Source organism: Camelus dromedarius, chromosome 25 (assembly GCF_036321535.1).
Source record: "Camelus dromedarius isolate mCamDro1 chromosome 25, mCamDro1.pat, whole genome shotgun sequence".
Lineage (NCBI taxonomy): Eukaryota > Metazoa > Chordata > Mammalia > Artiodactyla > Camelidae > Camelus > Camelus dromedarius.
Genome location: NC_087460.1, coordinates 2,176,280 through 2,196,619, shown reverse-complemented (window position 1 = coordinate 2,196,619; position 20,340 = coordinate 2,176,280). Strand labels below are relative to the sequence as shown.

The following is a 20,340-nucleotide window of genomic DNA, read 5'->3' as shown; positions in this document are numbered from 1 at the left end:
GGGGGCGGCAGGGACGGACCCCCACCCCCGCCCGGCGCCGGGAAGCCGCGCGCCCCGCGCCCCGCCTGGTTAGGCGGCTGCTGAGTCACGCGCGCGGGAAGCGCGGCCGCGGCCGCCCCACCTGCGCGCCCGGGCCCCGCGGGGGCTGGGCGGGGGCGCGTCTCCCGGGTCTGCGGGCCCCCCAGCCCCTCCCCCGGCCCGGCGCTCCGCCCGCCCACGACGTCTGGGAGCCTCCCGGCCGCCCGCCGCCCGGGAGCCTGGGCCGAGGGAGGGGCTTCCGGGCTGCAGCATCGCCGCCCCCGACCCGCCCCAGCGGCCCCGCAGGGCTCCTCCGCGAGGGTGCGGACGCCGGGGTGGGGGGCGAGGGGCGAGGGGCGAGGGGAGCAGGCCTCCGTGGGCCCCAGCCCGGGCAGAGGAGAGCGCCTTCCTGGGAGAAGCCTCGGGGGCGGCTAAGGAGGTCGGGGATCATGATGGCGTCTTCGAGACCCAGTTCTACTCGGCACCCACCTGCCTAGCCTCCCTTGTACCCGAGACAACTCCCAGCCCTGTCTTAGCTTTCCATACTTACACTGGTATTTTGTAGAATCACATAATCTTCGAGTTCTGGCCCAACCTGTGAGACCATAATAGTTCAGAATGTGGCCTCAGGTTTGAACCTTGACTCAGTCATATACCAACTGTGATCTTCAGCAGTGACAGCCTCAGTTTTCTCATCTGTAAAATGGGGGTAAGGATGGTGCTGACCTAACAGACTGCTGTGAAAATTCAGAGCTGATATCAATAAAGGCCCAGCAGCCCAAGCGCAGCCGTTGTTTGGGGACCCCTCTGGCAAGGACTGAGCCAGAAAGTGCTTTTGAAGGTAGAGTCTTCCAGCCGGTTCACAACAGGGCTCCTCCTTCCCTCTCTGACAGCCCCTCAAATACTTGAAGACAGTCAACCCTCCTCCCTGGCATTCCTGACCACTGTCTCCAGCCGCCCCCCTTCCCTTGTTTCAGATGAACACTGAAGCCTACACCTTCTGCTCCACGTGGGCCTGGGAGTGGCTCTGCCCACCCCACCACTGGCTTCTAGTCCCTAGAACACAGGAAGTGGAGAGAGCCTCGTGGCCGGGCCAGCTGGGGCAAGGGGAGCCCTTCCCTCACTCCTGCCCCAACCACACAGGTTCTGGACCCTGCCTGGCTCTGGATGGAACCTGGGAACCCACTGGCTCTTTCTGCTGGAAGGACTGTCCCACTTCTAGCCACCTATGCTTGTGCAGGTGGCTTTCATTTGAACGCCTAAAAGTGCTGAACTTTTCACATGGCCCTGTTGGTTTTCATTTTGTCAACCTGGTTGTGTTCTTTCTAAAATTGAATTTATTCTTTTCAAATAGGTAATACATTGACATAGTACAAAATTTGAAAGATGCAAGACTTGACAGTGAGAAGTGTCTCCACACCCCCGTTTCCTACCCCCACCCCCATCCCAGCAACTGCTGGCAATTTCTTGTGTATCTTTCTAGGGACAGTCTATGTATATCCAAGCAAATATATATATATATTTGTATATATGTGCGAGTGTTTCTTTTTATACAAGCGGTAGTATGCTGCACACTGTTCTGCATGTTGCTTTTTTCCCCTAATAACCTATCCTGGTGATCCTTCCAGAGTCAGTATAAAAAGAGCTGTCTCATTCTTTTCAATAGCTGTAAAGTATTCCATTGTGTGGCTATGAATCTGGGTCCTTTATTCTTGTCCGCTGAGCGTGTGGAAGCCAAGCTCTGGGTAGCCTGCTTCTGTGTAATCATTTGGGGCGGCCTTTTCTGAGGGCAGGGGTGGGTGGTGGGTGCGTAGGCAGACACTGTCCAGGGGCTCCGTTTGAACTTGGCCCTCCAGCTGCAGACCCGCTGCTGGAGCATCCTACAGACGGTGGTAAATTGCAGTAGAAATAAGATTCAGGGAGCGGGCACCCCTACCTGAAACCCCCCCCCCCCACTGCCTTCAGCCTTGGCTCACTTTGTTGTCTGCAGTCACAAGGGCTAGGGGAGCTGCCAGGGTGTTATAATCTGGTTCAAAATGAGCTGAGAGGGAGTCCTAAAACCCCACCTCCTTCAGGAAGTCTTCCTGAATAGATCTGAGAAATAGATTGAAGTTCTTATCGCCTCTTCCCCTGCCTCCCACTCCAGGCTGAGCATACGCCAATCTTTGCCTAAGGATTAAATTAATTCTTTCTTCCTGTGGCTTAGAAGTGCTTGTTTTCTTCTGTACACAAACGGATGTTCGTGACCTCTGTATTCTTTCCTTCACTTAACAAATATTTGACTGTATGCCAATGATTACTCTTCCAGGTACCAGGGTACAGCAGTTAACAAAAGACCCCCAAATCCCTTCGTGAAGCTTATAGACAAAAATAAACAAGATTAAGAATGAAAACATACAGTATGTCCAATGGGATAAGGGCTCTGAGGAAAATAAAACAGGGCAGGGGGCCTGGGAGTAAAGGGATTTGTGGTTTCGGACAGGGTGCCCTGAGAAGGCCTCACTGAGAGCTGGCATGACCCTGGAGTAATGACCTGGAGAAGGGGCTGTGCCATGTAAGGGAGGGGCGCCCTGGCAGAGGCAGCAGCAGCACAAAGGTGAGTGGGAGGGCCTGCCTGCTTGTTCAGGTGAGGCGGGAGCAGAGAGAGGTCTGAGGCAGGAAGGAGGGCGGGAGAGGGCAGGGGTGCCGCTGATCTTGTAAGAGATTCTCCCCTGGGATTTCCACATCCACCAGGTAGTGTTTGGGAATGCGTGGGGATGTTTTAGTTGTCGCAGAGGCTGGTGGGGTGGAGCACTGCTCTGCTGGCGTTTAGCGGGCAAGGGCTGTGTTGCACATCCTAGAGAGCACAGGACAGCCCCCACGATGAAGAGTTCTCCTGCCCCAAATACCAGTGTTTTTGGCTAAGAAACACTGATAGGGCCTTGGAATCCATTGTGAAGACTTTGGCTTTTACTTTAAGAAAGACTGGGAGCCACTGGATGGTTTTGAGCAGAATACTTAAAAGGAACCCCGGCTGCTGGCGGAGTTTGGGTGTGGAGAACACTGAAGCAGGAAGAGAGGGTGAAGCGGGGACAAGGCGGGAGGCGGCTGCAAAGCCCAGTCGGGAGAGCGAAGGCGCTTGGACGGGGTGATGGCAGCAGAAGTGGCCACACGCAGTCAAGCCAACGGGACTCCCTGAGGGACTGGTGTGGGTGTGAGAGAAGCAGGAGCTGAGGATGAGGTGGAGAGCTCGGGCTGAAGCTGCTGGAAGGAAGAGATGGAAGCGTCTGCAGGGGAAAGATGAGGGGTTGAGGCTGGAGATGCCCGTCGGGCGGTGCAGTGAGATGACTTGTGGGCCTCAGAGTGGACTGGAGATATAAATTTGGGGAGGCTTTTAAAGCCGAAGGAGCAGGACAGCTTGAGAAGCACAAGGTGGCCCAGCAAAGAGGCGTCCCAGTGAGGAGGGCAGGAGCAGAGTCGCCCGCTGCAGAGGGCGAGCGGGGAGGACAGTCCATGGGGCAGCACGGAGGTCATTTGTGACCCTGAAAGGCGCAGCTTCTGTGGAGCAGGTGGGGCGGGGGAGGCTTGATTAGCGTGGGTTGCAGAGAGGAGGCAGACAAGACTGAGACAAATCCACCCGGTGCAATGCCTGGACCTTGATTAGGTCCCGATTCAGACGAAGCAACTGGAAAAACACGTTTTTCAAATTCTTATTTTAATTGAAGTGTAGTTGATTTACAATGTTAGTTCAGGTGTACAGCGGTGAGTCAGTTATACATACACATACATATATATATACATGCACATATATTTTCAGATTCTTTTCCATTATGGGTTATTACAAGATATTGAATAGTTCCCTGTGCTATAGAGTGGGTCCTTGTTGTTTATCTATTTTATATACAGTAGTGTGTATCTGTTAATCCCACATTCCTAATTTATCCCTCCCCCTCTTCCCCTTTGGTAACCATAGTTTATTTTCTATGTCCATGACCTATTTCTAGTTTGTAATAAAATTTGTGTCCTTTTTTTAGATTCCACATATGTGATATATGATATTTGTCTTTCTCTGACAAAAGACATTTTTAAGCAACCAGGGAAATTGGAACACGGATGTTTAGAGATCTATTGTTAATTTAGTTAGGTTCAAAGTTCTTACCTGTTAGAGAGACACTCTGAGCAAAATGATATTGTTTCTGGGGTATGCTTTAAAATGCAACAGCGAAAAGTTGGGGGTGGGAGATTGATAAGATGCACGTTTGACATTTCCTAATCGAAAGTTTAAAAGATGACAGAACGGGAGGAACTGAAGAAAGTGAGTGTAGAAAGCTCTTGAATGAATTTTGCTAGAAAGAAGAGTAAAGAAATGAGGTGATGTCTGGAGGGGGAAGAGGGTTCAAGACAGAAGGTGATTCTTGAAGGTGGGAGCAATGGTGGCACATTCGACTCAGCCCGCTGCAGGGACTGAGTGTCACCACCAGAAAAGCCCTGCCCTGGGCACCACGGGAAGACTGAGGACCATGGCCTCACTACCCGGAGGAAAGAAGGAATAATTTAACGAAAGCTATATTTTATTGTGCGTGCACTATGGGCTAGGCTCTGTGTTAAGTGCCTTACAGACTTATCTCATGTCTCAGTAACTTTTGCATTTGGGGGATGGGGCACAAGAGGTCGAGGAACTCGCCCTCAGTCAAGCAGCCAACAGGAGGCAGTATCCACATTTAAACCGCAGCAGACAGAAGCCCGCAGGGCAACGTACAACCGTCTGATCTTCACTCACTTATTCAGTCTTCCTTTCAGCACCCACGTTCTGATTTCTGCTGTGCGCTAGGCATCTATATAAGTTTTTAAATCTCAGTTGGTCCGTACAATCCTCATGGGAAGATATTACTGTCCCCATTTCACAGAGGTGGTAACTGAGGCTCAGAGATTAAGGGGACCCACCCAAGGTCACACAGCTACAGTAGTGTCTTCAAGATTCACACACAGGCTTTAGCCTCTTACACCCTGATGGAGCGTCCCCCATGCTAGGGTGGAGGGGACGGGCTTCCCAAGTCAAGGCCTGACTGGGGATAAACTTGGCTCAGTGGGGACAAAAAGGCTGGCGGCCCCAAGTGACATGCCCATGTGACCACTATCCATACTGCTGAACTCATCTCTGTCATGCCAGGAGGACTGGACTAGAGTACAGAGTGTCACCCATGTGTAGCCACAGATGGATGATTTGCAGGTCCCCACAGGACATCGTATCCTTCCGTGGACCACGTGGTCAGGAGAGTTCATGTAAGGGATGAAACATCCTTGGTCTTAGTCCTGCATCTGCACACGTGGAGTTGCATGTGAACATATGTGTACGTGCATATGTGTATCTGCACAGCCAAGTGTGAGTGTGTGTGCATCTATTACATGTATGTGCATAGGTTTCCCCCAGTGGGAAGGCAGGGACTAAATGCAGCTCTTCCTAAAGCTTGTGGGCTCTCCGGGAACCGTGCTACCTCCTGCCGTCGGAGGAAGGACCTCGGTGGCATTCTTCCCTAGACCATCTGTGGCTCCCAGGCTGCACCATGGGATACACTCCTGGGACCAGAGGGACTGGGTTCAATGCTGGCTCCACCCCTACCCCCTGTGTGACCTTGGGGAAACAAGGTCATATCTTGCTCCTTACCTGCAAAGCAGAATAACCAGGTCTAACCCATGTACAAAGATTAAAAGGCGTGTAAATGGACTACTATTCAGCCATAAAAAGAGAATGAAATAATGCCATTTGCAGCAACATGGATGGACCTGGAGGTGATCATACTAAGTGAAGTGAGCCAGAAAGAGACACAATATTGTATGATATCACTTACAGATGTGGAATCTAAAAACAATGTCACAAATGAACTTATTTACGAAACAGAAATAGACTCACAGACATAGAAAACAAACTTAAGGTTACCAGAGGGCGGGAAGGGGGAGGGATAAATTAGGAGTTCAGGATTTGCAGATACTAACTACTGTATATAAAATAAACAAGAAGGTCCTACTGTACAGCACAGGGAACTAGCTTCAGTGCCTTGTAATAGCCCATCATGACAAATAATGTGAAAAAGAATATATACATATGTGTATAACTGAATCACTGTGCTGTACACCAGAAACTCACGTAACATTGTAAATCGACAATACTTCCGTGAAAAAACAGAGGTGTGTGTGAAGACGCTGTATAAACTGTGACGTGCTGCAGGGGAGGGAGGAGACAGCTGCGTGTGTGCCCAGCACTGTGCCAGACTGATGAAGAATGCACTGGCAACAAAAGCAAAAATCAACAAGCAGGACGTCAACCCAGAAGCTTTAGCCCCGTGAGGGGAGCCGCCGACAAAACACACGGGCGACCTACCAAATGGGAGAAAATGTTTCCAAATCATACACTGACAAGGGGCTAATATCCAAAAATATATAAAGAACTCACGTAGATCAATAGCAGAAAACAAACAACCTGATTAAAGAATGGGCAAAGGACCTCCACGGACAGTTTTCAAAGAGGACATACAGGGGGCCAATAGGCACATGAAGGGATGCTCCACAGCATTAATTCTCAGGGAGATGCAAATCGAAACCATAGTGAGATGCCACCCCCACCTGTTAAAATGGTGGCCGTTAGAAGGACAGAAATAAGTGTTGGTGAGGATGTGGGGAAAAGGGAACCCTGTGCACAATTGGTGGGAATGTGAATTGGTGCAGCCGCCGTGGAAAACAGTATGGAGGGTCCTCAAAAAATGAAAAATAGAACTACCTTATGATCCAGTAATTTCACTTCTGGGCATTTATCCAAAGGAAATGAAAACAGGGTCTGCCGTACTCCCATGGTCACTGAAGCATCATTTACGACGGCCAAGATGTGGTGACAACTTGAATGTCCACCATTGGGTGAATGGATAAAGAAGATAAAGGTACAGTGGAATATAATTTGGCCTGAGAAAGAAGCAATCCTGCTGCTTGCGGCAACATGGATGGACCTTGAGGGCATGGTGTTAATGGAATGAGCCACACAGAGAAAGACGAATGCTCCACAGTGTTACTTACATGTGGAATCTTAAAAACAAACAAAACGTCAAACTCACAGAAACAGGATGTAGAAAAGTGGTTGCCAGGGGCTGGGGGTGGCAGGGGGAAATAGTGAGAGGTTGGTGAGAGGGCACGAACTGTCAGCTGTAAGAGGAATAAGGTCTGATGAGCTAATGTAAAACATGGCGACCACAGTTGAGAACACTGTGTTGCCTAATTGAGAAAAAAAAAAAAAAAAAAAAGATGCGCTAGACCCAGGCAGACTCTGCCCTCAAACACTGAGCCGGGGGTCGGTGGCAGGCCCTGTGCATGTGACGGGGGTGTGGAGACACAAGACGCGGAGTTTGAAATACAGCAACTCATTCAATGGAGTGACCTCCATTTGCGAACACTGTGGACTGTGGGTCGAACTCCTGAAGTCCGTTTTCTCATTTAGCTCATTCTAAAGGCATGAGGGCCTCCTATTTGGTCCACTGTGTGCCCCAGCCTCTCCTGTGGCAGTAACAGAACCTGGGGGCTGGGCCCAGGTCTGGTCAAGTGCGACCTCAGCCTCTTCCTCACCCGCAGGACGGGGACAACCATCGCCACCTCTCCTGCCTGTTGTGTATGTGTGTCACACGGCAAGTTCCTGGCAGGCGGTGCGCACATGGTGACGGACAAGCAGGTCACTGAGGAGTGTCCACGATCTTCTGGGCTGTGTGGGCAGCTGAGTGAGGAGGGGAGATGGTTTTCCTGTTGGGGACGGGATGCCTTCAGGAATGTGCAAAGGAGAGGGGGTCGCTGTTTATAGTTTGAAACGAGTGGGAAATTTGCAAAACCCACACAGAAGTAAGTCCAAGCCGCTTTCTCTCTCCACCGAGCCTCCCCGTCTGTGCAGGGTCGGTGGCGCCACGGTAGCGTCCGCCTCACGGGGGAACAGGTGTGGAAGCGTTGTATTAATTTGACCCAAGTCAAGTGCTGAGATTGGGCTCCTCTGAAGCAGCTGACAGTCTGGTGAGGAGCCGGAGGCAAACATCGCAGTCGCTGTGAAAGCTGTAATGAACCAGCCTGAGGCCTGTGCCCGGAAGCACCCGGGGAGTTAAAGCAGCAACAGCACTGAATCGCTCACTGCGGGGGGGTAGGGGTGCTCCTCGGCCACACTCGGCAGTGGCTGGAGGGGCCTGACCACGGTCAGGACGTTCACTTTCAGGACGGTCCCCAAATGCCTGGCCTGGCCCACTGGGGTTAATGGATGGCGCCTTTCCTCCCCATGACTGCTCCCCACATGGGGGCTGGTTCCTCCTATGACCACGAAAACAAGGTCGTAGTAGGGAAACCAGGCAGATCGCTCCCCTGGAAGCCAGTGGAAGGCACTGTTCCAGGAAAGAGGGTTTGGCTGATCAATGTCGCAGAAAAGGCAAGTCGGTCAGGAGCTGAGAGGGTCCCACTGGACTGGCAGCTGGATCACTGGGGAGCTCCCTAGTGGCAGCTCTGTTAGGACTCCAGGGAGGAGCCACGTTCCAGCGAGTTCAAGGAGGTCAAGGTGAAAGCAAGCTTCCTGGGAGGCTGGAGAAGGAAGGGGGAGGCTTGCAGGGGAAAACGGGGTTTTTAGGAGGAGAGATCTGATGAGCAAAAGCCCCTGGAAACGACTGCCCTGAAGGCCAGCAGGGGAGGAGAGGCATGATGGAGAGTTGTAGAGACCCGGCGGCCCCTCCCTGAGATCCACGGGCGAGAGGCCGGGAACGAGGGACACTGGCAACAGCTGACACTTGTTAAGCATTTACTATGTTCTCTTGTCAGTGCTTTGCATGTTTTAACTCTTCATCCTCAAAATGACGCTTTAAAGAAGTTCTATTGTTAACCCCATTTACAGGTGAGGACACCACGGCCAGGCTTGTGTGGGGGAGTCAGGGAGGAGCCCTGAGGGGTCTCCCCCAGGCAGGGAGAAAAGGGGGCCCAGGAGGGCCCCTGCCGGGAGGGCGGGGCGACCGGTAGCTCCTCTCTGAGCCCTAGGCCGTCAGAGAGGGGGAGCAGCCTTCGCAATTCCAGGAGGAGGGCTTTCCGCCAGAAGAACGCTTTCCCAGCTGTTTTTTAAAGCGAGGACACACCCCAGAGCCCCTGCCCAGATTAGACCTGCTGGGCAACCCTAACTGTCCTCAGACCCAATCAGAGCTGCACGGGTTGTGGTGTGAGGCCCATCTCTGTGCCTCCACTTCCCTCTGGACCTCAGGGTGGCTCCCGGGCAGCTGAGGGGGCACTGAGGCTCCTGGGAAAAGAGGAGAGTTACTGCAAGACCAGACTTCTTCAAAATAACGTCCAGGAGCTGGCAGCACGTTTTCGGGGGAAACCTGTCTGAAAAGGAGAGGTAGGCCGCTCTTTCCCAGACTCCGTAACCCCTCTCCTGGGCAGCGGGGCATGGACTAGACGGCCTTTAAAGCTCCCCCAAAGGAGACTGAGCAGAGAAGGAAAGAGAAGCTGAGCCCACTCAGAGGGAGGTCTGCACGAGATCTCAGCCTTTGGCACTGAACCTGATGGGGCTACCGGGCCAGGTGACGTTTCTGTAGCTTTTTGTCCCTGGCTGCTGGTCATCTGCCATCACTTGCCTTATTAGCACTGTCCAAAGCTTTCTGAGGGGGACCGTGCAGTGGCAGGCCGCACCAAAGAGCAAAGGAAGTCCGCCCCTTGCTCTGTGCCTCCCGGGGCCGGAGGAGGGGCAGGGGGCTGGGAGGAGAAGTCGGGATGGCACCTGGTCGGTCTGTGTGAGCAGCAGAGCTGGGGTTGCTGAGCCCCTCGGGGACTCAGACTAGTGTCAGTAATAGTCATTGTAAGTCGTTATAAGATCGTGCGTCTGTGCGGGGCTTATTAGGTTTCTCCCCAGGCAGTTTCGCATTTAAATGCGAATCCCCACGACCCAGTGGTGAGAGAAACAGGGCAGGCACGGAGCCTCGTTCACCAGGACCTGACCTTCCTCAGGGCCAGCAGTGTGGAGGGGGCTGGGTCTCCATCGCCAGCTCCACGCTGTCTCCACAGCCCTTCCCGGGACTCTCCGCCCAGGCCTGGGTCCAGGTTTCCCCCTATTCAACTTCCCACCCCCAGTTTTCTCCCTGCCCTGGTTTCTGGCCCCCCTGGTTCCTTTGGCTCAGTTATGAGCCATCTGGTCTTTGAAAATCCAATCTAGTGGTTGAAAGGAAGGAAAAATTTGGTGTTTTTCTGCTGCTTAGAGGGGGGTTAATAATTAGGTGATCTGGGGGCAATTGGAGGAGGGATGTTAGAAAAGAAATTATTCTAAAGACTCGAAATATCAAGAAGTGAGAAGGGGGAGAAAATATTCTGGTCTTTAAAACATCAGCCATATTAAGGTACAATTACATACAATAAAGTTCTCCCATTTTAAGTGTGCAGTTCAAGGATTTTTGACAAATTTCTGCAGCTGCGTAGCCTCTTCTCAAGCTGTAGATCGTTTCCATCAGCCCACATGACCCCTTGTTCCCTTTCTTTTATTGTTTTTTGCAGTGTAATTGATTTACAATGTTAGTTCCAAGTGTACAGCAAAGTGGCTCAGTTACACATATACCTACTTATATGTATATTTTTCAGACACTTTTCCATTACCTCATTCCCTTTTCAGTTTAATCTCTTCCCTCCCATGTCACTGAAACTGATCCTCTTTCTGTTGCGATGGCTTTGCCTTTTCTAGAATCTCATACAAATAGCCTCATAGAAGATACAGACTTTTGTGTCTATATCCTTCGCTTTGCATAATCCTCCTGGTGCCTATATGAGTAATAAGCTTCTTCCTTTTTATTGCTGAATAGTATTCCATTGCATAGATAAATTACAATTTGTTTATCCATTTAACAGTTAACTGACATTTCAGTTGTTGCTGGGTTTTTTTTCCTTTACATAAATCTTTTTTTTTTTTTTTAATAATAACTGCCTCTACGTACATTTAGAACCCACGATCCACATCCATGCGGGACGCATCATTTACTCAATTTACTGACAACGTTTGGTGTGCATGTGTATTTGTTCCCTTGTTGAATTAACTCTGGGCCAGCTCCACCCCACTTCTACTCCTCTGGCCAGGGTGCAGACACTAGCAAAGTGAGTCAAACAACTCACGAAATGAATATTCAAACCAAAACACTTATATGGATGGTTAACGTTTTTATCATGTCTTCTTTTATCATGGTAGGAATACCTAATGTAAGATCTACCCTCCTAAGACATTTTTAGGTTACATTTGTGCCTCTAGTTACATTTTACAGTGTAACTAGAGGCACTCACCTTGCATAACTGAAACTTTGTGCCCTTTGCTTAGCAATTCCCCAGTTCCTTCTCCCCTCCCCTGCAGCCCTGCTCACCACCTGCTCACCCTACTCCCTGATTCCATGAGTTCGACTATTTCAGATACGTCATTCATATCAGCGGGAGCATGCAGTATTTGTCTTTCTGTGACTGGCTTGTTTCACTTAGCACGTCTTCAAGTTTTATCCATCACATATAACAGGATTTCCTTCTTCTTAAAGGCTGAGTAGTATTCCGTTGCATATATTGATCACATTTTCTTTATCCATTCTTCTGTCATTTAAGGTGTTTATGAATCTTGGCTATTGTGAATAGGAGGCACTGATTATTGGGGTGCTAATATCTCTTCAAGATCCTGATTTCAATTCTTTGGGATAAATACCCAGAAGGGGGATTTTTGGATCATGTGGTAGTTCTCATTTTATCCCTTTGAGAAAACTCCATACTGTTTTCTGTAGCACCATTTTGCATTCCTACCAACTGTGTGCAGGGTTCCAGCTTCTCCACGTCCTCCCCAACACTTGCTGTCTTTTGCTTTTCTGATAATAGACATCCTAACAGGTGTGAGGGCACAGCGTATTGTGGTTTTGATTTGCATTTCCCTAATAACTAGTGACTTTGAGGATTTTTTCGTATACTTGTTGGCTGTTTGTCTTCTTTGGAGAAATGTTTATTCAAGTTTTTAGCTCACTTTTAATTGAGTTATTAGGGCTTTTTTTTTCTATTGAGCTGTAGGAATTCTTTATATATTTTGAAAATTAACCACTTATCTGACATACAGTTTGCAAATATTTCCTCCTGTTCTGTAGGTTGCATTTGCACTCTGTTGATCGTTTTCTTCGCTGTGCAGGAGTGTTTTTGGTTTAATGTGGTGCCATTTGTCTATTTTCATGTTTGTTGCCTGTGGTTTTGGTGTCATATCCATGAAGTCATGGTCAAGACCAATGTCATAAAGCTTTCCCCCTATGTTTTCTTCTAGGGGTTTTAGTTTCAGGTCTTATGTTTAAGTCTTTTATCCACTTTGAGTTAATTTCATGACAAGAGATAGAGCCAACTAAGTGATCCATCCAGGTAGAGGAGCCTCCTGCGGGGATGGGGGTGCAGAAGTAGAGGAGATCACTGGCGGGGATCCGGGGGCTGCGAGCGGGAGGCGGAGTCTGAATTGAAAGGCCTTATGACAGAACCAGTGCTGCTCATCCTCCCCTGGGCAGTGTCTGGAGTCTCGGGGTTGCCCAGGGGCAGGGCGCTCTGACCTTCTCCCTCTGCTCTGCCCCCAGGAATGAGACCGTGCTGCACCAGTTCTGCTGCCCAGCCGCCGACGCCGAGCAGAAGCCCGCCTGCTCCGACCTGGCCTCCCAAAGGTGGGAATGACCGATGCCCGGGCCTCCCTCCCCACCCGCACCGTCCGTCCCCTGAGCAGAGCACACGCCACAGCACCACTCGGCCTCTTCCTCCCAAGTCTCCTATTTCATTTGTTTGTTTGTTTTTACCTCCTTCCTCCTATGGTCATCTTTCCTGTCTTCCTCTGGACCCCAGATGAGCCATTGCCAGCTTTTATGTCATTATACCCACTGCGCAGACCCCAGCCCAGTGCTCCTTCCCACCAGATGGCCTGTAGAACCTCCACCTGTGTCAAGGTCAGGGGCTTCATCTGAGGAGACGTGTGAATCTCACGCAGCAGGTTGTCCGGCGTCCGCTGCTGCCCAGCTGATGATAGTACCCACCCTTCCTCTCGTGCCCGAGATTTGCATTTTTCTTTCATGTCTTTCTCCTCCCGCAAAGTTGCCAAGATGACTTTAATTTTGAAGGTTTGTCAATCTCATTCTGTTGGGTTCGCCAACCCCCCTGGGAAGGAAGGGGGCGCATCAAGAAGTCAGGTCTGGAGCCCCGGCCCAGGCTCTCCTCCTCGCCTTGTTCTGGGTCGTCCCCAGGCTCTGTCTTCCCCGCAGTCTCCCTCCACCACGCTCCACACCCCCCACCCCCCACCCCCGTGTCCCTCCGTCTCAGTGTCCTCTCCTCCCTCTGTGCTGATCACACTTCGTCCCAGTCTCTCTCCCCCAAGGCTTCCAACTCAGTTCAGCACTCTTCTATTTGCTTGTTCTTTACTTCCCTGGGGGTCAGGATGCTTGGCCTGAAACTTGCCTTGTTGGCCATCTCCTGTTGTCAGAATGAATGTGGGTGCGTTACTCCCCAGGGCCCCAGGTTCCCCATCTGTATGACGAAGGGGCTGGTCTATCTAGGGAGCAACATTCCGTGCCATCTCACGGAGCCTCTGGGTGGCTCAGGCTGAACGGGAGGGGAGCAGAAGGTGCAGAGCCCCGTGGCACTTGCACTAAGGACCCTCCACACCTACCTCTAACCACTCCCAGGTTTAATACTCAGTAGTTCCAGGACCCTTTCCCCTTTACTTCTCGGAAAATAACCAGGTAGTAATCAGAAATGGCAGCTAGTGAGCCTGGGGACAGAAAACCTCCCCCTGAAAGGTGCTACTGCTTGTTTTCCCTCTAAGGAAGCCAGAGGGGGTTGGGAGAGGCAGGACTCTGCGGAAGGAATGGTGGAGGCTGGGTCAAAATAAGTGCCCAGCTTGGGGACCCTCACCCCCAGGGCCGAGAGAGGCACATTTTTCCTAAGGCTGACCCTCCTGGGGCGGAAGGCAAGGGGCAGGCCACGCGCGGTGCTAATGCCCGGAGGTCTCAGGCCCAGCTCTGTGCCCAGGACCCAAGGAGAGTGAGGCTGCCTGGATCTCCCGGGACCCCCATCCAGGGGACATTGTGATGCCCCCAAGTTGAAAATGGGCTTCTTAGAAACTGGAAAGAAGGAGAGAAATGGGAGAAAGAGACAGTGGGAGAGGAGAGGAAGGAGGACAGCAAGGGGGTGGGAGACCCGCCCCCTCCCAGGAGCCCCGGGGCTCAGGCACACAGCCAAGTCTTCTCCCTAAACATGCCCTCATTGGAAGGGAGGAGAAGAGAAAAGCTGTTGGGTCTGCCTCCTGCCCCCATCTGGCCAACTCACTTCTGTGAACATTTATCGCCGCCATCCGATCACTGGCGTTGGTGAGGGTGGATAACAGTGTCCCCAGGAAGCTTGGGCCTGGGGGACCTGGGTCTTCTGAGGCCCTCCCTCTCTTCCTCTGACTACCCTGCAGCCTGACTCCTGGTAGGGGGTGGTGGGAAAAGCCGGTGCGCTGGGTGGGAGACAGAGGTAGTGTACTGGGGGCCTGGGTGCCAGCAGAATAGGCTTCCTTTCCAAGATTTGGGCGGGATGGAAGGAAATCTATTATCTTAGCTTCTCCTTGAAGGGGCAGGTGCCAGGTCAGGGCGGAGGTGCTGGGAGGGAGAGTGGGAGGTGAGAGATTCTCTGGAGCGTTGGTCATGGTCACCGCGGGCCTGTGAGCACCGCCCACCACAGCCCTCCCTCTGTGCAGGCAGGGGGCAGGCCCCCAGTTTGGTCCAGACCTCCAGCCGCTGTCTTTTCTCAGTTATTCCAAGTTGTCCTGTCTGTCTGGCCTGTAGTTTCCCGGAATATGTTTCTGTTTGTCTGTCTGTTCATCTGTCTGATGTCAGCGTCTCGGCATCTCCGGGAGGAGGCCCTCCGGTGCCTTCTGATCTCCAGCAGTGTGTGTGTCAGTCGGTCTGTCTGTTCTTGGCTTCTTGGGCAGATTCCACCCTGAGATACAGTTTCTCCCATCAGTCTCCCAACATCCCCGTTCCCAGCCCCATCCGGGACCTTCCCAGCCCCTCTGCCTTCCCTTTAAGCAGGTGTCCTGCCTGCACCCATGGAGATCGAACCCAGACCGCCTCTGAGTTTCCCTACAAGAAGGTGCCCAGGTCAGAGGCCAGACAGTGACCTGTACGTGCGGGGTGGGGGGTCACAAGGCCTCTGGGCCACCTTGGGAGACCCTGGGCCAGGCTCTGAGACAAGCCAGGTTCCTCCCAGCTGCTCAGTGTGGGTTCCCACCTGCTCAGCAAGGACCCAGCCAAGTCTGGGATAAACCAGTGGTCTGTACAGGAGACCCAGTAAGGCCTCTGCGCCAGTGGCCGGAGTTCAGGGCCAGGGCCTTGATGTGTGAGCGCAGGGCTGGCCACCAGGGCCCGCTCCCTCCTCCACAGCCCGGCTGAAGCCAGTAGTGACCAGGTCAGCAGAGTCTGAGGGGCTGCCCCTCCCTGTCCCTACCTCCAGCCGTGGGGTTGAGCAAGAGTCCCTTTCCTGAGCCACTGGGCTCATCCCCTGGGGCTGCAGCTGGTCACCCACAGAGCTGCTGCAGCCCCAGGGAGACACCTGCCCCCCCCCCCCCAGCCCCAGTGCTGGGGCATGTGGGGTGGGGTGTGAGATTGGGGGTGGAGTCAAGAGAGACTGCAGGGGGATGCTCCCGGAAGTGGGAAGACCTGGAGGCTGTGTGGTGGGCATGGGGGATGGGGCAGTTATGGGGCTGGCAAGGCCTCCAAGGCTGGCCCACTGTGCATCGTGCCTACGTTCACGCAGCCCCGGGCACACGACGAGTGGAGTGCGTACCAGGCTCTGCCCCTCTTCCCACCTTCCCCTGCTGCTCCTAATGACAGGCCTTTATTCCGGGGAACTGAATAGGCCAGTAATCGCAGCCCTGCTTTCCATCCCACGGGCTCCCCTCCCTCTCTGGCTCTCAGTGAGTTGGGAACAATGACCCTGGAGCTGGCCAGCCGCCTCCTGCCTCCAGCGTAATAGGGCCCATTTGTCTCCGTGGGTGGCAGTGGGGCCCGAGATGAGGAAGATTGGCTTCTGTTAGAGAAATGACAGGAGGCTGGGGTCGGGGGGCACTTGGGAAGGCAGGGCACTAAGCAGGAAGCTGAGCCACCCCCAGCCCTGGGGGGGGGCCCTCTGGGTACCTGGTCCTGCCTCCAGGATGCAAGTGGCACGAATGCTTGCTGTTGCACTGAGCACTCCCAGTGTTTCATCTCACGTAATCCCGTGAGACGGCTGCTGTGGCCACTTGCAGATAAGGACCCTGGGGTGGAGGGGCGCTCGGGGTCTGGCAGACGGACCCCGCTAGTCGGTCCTGGAGCTGGAAGTTCAGCGCCGGCCAGACTCCAACAGGCAACTGCCTTCCTTGGGGCTGCTGCTAGGACTTTCTTGAAGAGCACAGGAGAAATGCCTCCAGCCGCTTCACTCGATCCTAAATAACATCTATTTCCTCTGATTATAAGTTATACTTGCTAGTTGTTGGCAATGTGGAAAATACAGAACTGTAAAGAAGAAAATAAAAATGGAATCCAGTCACATGGAATTAACCGCTGTTAGTATATTAGCCTGCAGCCTGCCAGGGCTGATTGTTCTAGGCTGGCTTTTGTATTTTCCCCCGTGAAAGAAGAAAGGCTTCTGCAGCCTGGTGCTTCCCCTTAGAACACCGTGGCCAATGACAGAGCCTCCTGCCCTAGGCAGTCCCTCTCGGTAACCCCATCCCCAGTCACCAGCCAGCCAGGCTGCGGGCCCTGCTGGAGACCCCTGAGGAAGGGCCCCCCCGCCCGGCGTGGTGTGGGGAGACCCTGCATCAGCACCCGTCCCCCTCTGGTCTCTCCCCAGTGGCTGGAGCCCTGATCAATGGACCGGCCAGTGTTTACTAAGCAATTACGGAGCAATTAAAGTCTCAATCAATACAGTTTAGGCTTCAAACAGCTGGGCTTGGGAGCCTCCAGTCCTTTGATGGCTCCATTAGTCACCTCTGGGCTCAGAGGCTGCTGGGAACCCTGCCCACTCTGATGCCCCCTACCACCCCCCCCCACCCTCCGTGGAAGCAGAAAGGGTCCTTCTGGGGCTGCAGAACTGCGTGCTCTTGCCCAGAGAAGCACAAAAAGGCCTCAGCCTCCCATGAGGCCCCAGGAGGGGCGGGGTGGTGGGAAGAGGCCCACCCGGCCTGCCCAGCCCCCAGGCTCAGGGGTCCCTGTCTCTTCACAGCAGGAGGGCAGCGAGTGGCAGGCGGAGCCAAGGGACGTGGTGTGTCTCCTCAGAGTCCAGAGATTAGTTTCCAGAGGCTTTGCAGGAGTTGGGGTCCTGCACCCTGACCCAGGGCTCTGAAGACCCCCCAGGATGTGCTGCCCTGGAGTGGAGCCCAGGCGGGAGTCCTTTGGGTTGAGGACAAGTGTCTGTCCGTCTGTCCCGTGTGGGCGCAGCAAACTGCATGTAGCCCAGAGCAGTGGGCGTGGGAGGGGCTGCTCCTCCTGATCTGGGCCTATTGAGCAGGTGTGCTCCCCGTCTTCTGAGGATCCCTGTGAGGTCACAGCAGGGTCCAGCCTGATCGGCTCCACACCAGAGAGCGACCACAACGAAGGTGGCAGAAGAACTGGGTCCCAGAGCCTGAGAAGTCTGTCCCTGGTCGCTTTACCCTCTGTGTTCTTTGCCCACCTGTGTCTTCCCTGCCAGACTCTGGAGCCAAAAAGACGAACTAGTACCATCCGGGTGGGGGCGTCCCCTAACTCCAGCGAGCATCACGAAGGCTTTGTCCTGCCCTGGTGTCTGCCGCTCTGCTCAGGGGATGGACCTCAGCTGGGCTGTGTCTGCGCCAACCTCCTTGTGCGCCCCCTCCCAGGCCTGGCCATCCTCTAAGACAGTCTCTCACGTGGTCACCCAGGTAGTCACCAGAGGTACTCAGGGAACGTACCCACCCCCAGGGCTGTACCAGGGCTGCCGGGTGAGCAAGGCCAGGCTGGGGCCAGCGTCCCGACAGGTAGCGTGTTTAAAGCTGGTTAGAGAATTCCTCCTCCCTCCGTGTTTCTGTTCTGTGTCCCCCACCCACTAGGGAGGGGAGGAGAACGCTAGCCCTCGCGCACTGAATGCGTGCTATGGGCGACACAGGTGCTGTTTGATTCTCATGAAAGCTTATAAAACGTTACCCACAGGAAGCTGAGAATCGGGGATGTATGTACCTGGTAAATGGCAGAGACAGGATTTGAACCAGGGCCTGTGGCAGATTCTACCCCTGGAGTCAGATGAGAAAAGAAGGGAGGGGTTTGTCAACACGGGAAGTGACGGGTGGAACCTGGTTTGTACTCCAGGGACCCGAAAGGCTGGGCCCTTCTCGCCTGCGCTCCACCCTGAGTGTGAGGCTCCGTGCAACCTGGCAGGAAACAGAAATGACCGAGAGAATATTTTTAGGGGAGAATTAAAAAAGCTCTAGGCTTTCTTATTTAAAGAAGTAAACGTAACTAAAGATAATGCTGCCAGGACAACAACGTGAGAGCGGCCACAGGGCTGCCCGGCTGCCACTGTTGTTGGTGTTTGTTAACACAGAGTTTTGTCCAGTTTTGGGGGAGTTCTGGTTCCATTTGCTGAAAACGGCTCACCTGAATCTTTAGGATGCCCTTTTTTTCATTCTCAGAAAGGGTGGCCGCTCTTTGCAGGCCTAGAGGCCTTTCTAGCCTTACTGCTTCCTGTGTTGTTTTGTTTTCTCCTCTGAGAGGTCATCTTTACCTGTTCACTTATCTCTTAACCTGTGACACAACCATGAAAATGATCTCTGATTCCAATAAGTGTTTCTGATGTATGACAAAAAGGGTTTTAAATTTGTTTCATCAAACCAAAACTGAGGAAATAATCTATAGCAAGAGTGATCACACCAGATCGGCGTTCTTGAAGAATTTACTGCCTTTGAGAGGCCTTGGAATGGTTTAAGAAAAGGTTTTTTGAGATTATTTTTGTGATGGTTAACAAAACAAAATGGGGAAGACAGCTGTCTGTGTGCTTCTGTCTGGAGTGGGGAGAGGTTGGGGGCAGCTGGCTGGACCTGCTGTGGTCACCGTGTTCTAAGTCCAGGCTGCAGTTTCACAGTTTTGGAGGGTCAGGTGGGCTTCCCTGAGGTCCACAAGTTCCAGAGGAACTGACTCACCAGAAACAAATTCTGGGGAGCCTGAGACTTAGTCTTAGTGTGACTTTACTAACTTACAACAAGAAACGGCCCTGGCGAACAGGGCACTCTTAATTACAGACCAGGATAGAACTTTAAAATGCAAGAATTGCCTTTCTTCTCTGAGGGCAGAGAGATGAGCCCCCGGTCCTTGAGGAGTCCCTTCTCAGTTCAAAAGGAGGATTGGGGCGAGGAGGTGGGATGGGAGGGCCCTGGGCTGGAAGAGTTCAGGAGGACGTCAAGGGGGCCGTAGATACGGAGCCACTGAGCACAGACAGAGAAATTCAAATCCAGTTTCGAGTCCTGGCGTGGCCATCTCCAGACTGTGACCTCGCTGAAATGACCGAAGCTTTCGACTCCTCAATTTACTTATTTGCCAAATGGGGACAACAGGAGCACTTAGCTCTTGGGGTGGCTGAGAGGATTTAAGGACATGGCATGTGCAAAGGTGTCTGGTACACAGTAAGCACTCTGTAAATGCAGGCTATTCTAAAGCTGGGGTTTTCAGGAGCAGAGAGTTGGAGACATCAGTGGAGATCCAGGAGTCCCAGGAGAAGGGGTCTAGAAACGCAGGTGTGATGGGGAAGTACTTGGGAGGAGAGGCTGACTCCTCAGGGGACGGGGTCCCAGGAGCAGAGTCCCAAGTATGGCGAGCAGGAGGGGACACACAGCATCTTGCTCAGGGTCGTTGGGCTGTGCTGGTCAGAGGGAGGGTCCGACCCCTCCTTTGGATGGCAGGTGATGGGCCTGGAGGAGGAGGTGGATGCTTTCAGATGCTCCTACTCAAGTCTGCCCTGTGACATACGGAGCGTTGGCTGGAGAGAGGAGGGGAGAGAGACTTGAGAATTGAGGGACCAATTTGGGGAAAAGATCAAAGAAGCTAAAAGCCCCAACAAATGCCAGTCAAGCAGGGCCAACAGGCCTGGAGAGGAGATTTTCTAGATATCAGGGCAGGAGAGGAAATGATTTAACCCAGCACTGGGCTGTCACAGCCCAGCGAGGATGCGATTAAGAGCAGAAGCATTTTATCAGGAAAATCTTGCCAGCTGACAGTTTTGCTGCCTGTTCTCCTAAGAGAAAGAAACCGTTTAGTCCCCCCGCAGGAAAAGGTTCATGGCCTGGCAGTGACCCCCTGC

The 20,340-nt window shown here is 52.9% G+C and overlaps 1 protein-coding gene across 6 annotated transcripts in view; it reads left to right on the top strand.

Annotated features, from left to right (window-relative positions):
- The window catches only part of IQSEC3 (IQ motif and Sec7 domain ArfGEF 3), a 78,718-nt gene that overhangs the window by 10,890 nt on the left and 47,488 nt on the right, over positions 1-20,340 (top strand). For 5 of the 6 annotated variants that reach the window (XM_031444348.2, XM_064478913.1, XM_064478914.1 and 2 more), the window contains exon 2: positions 12,609-12,692. In XM_031444348.2, the coding sequence (XP_031300208.2) occupies positions 12,609-12,692 (84 nt within the window). Of the gene's footprint in view, positions 1-12,608; positions 12,693-20,340 lie in introns of those variants that run through there. The other variant, XM_064478917.1, reaches the window with a different exon arrangement.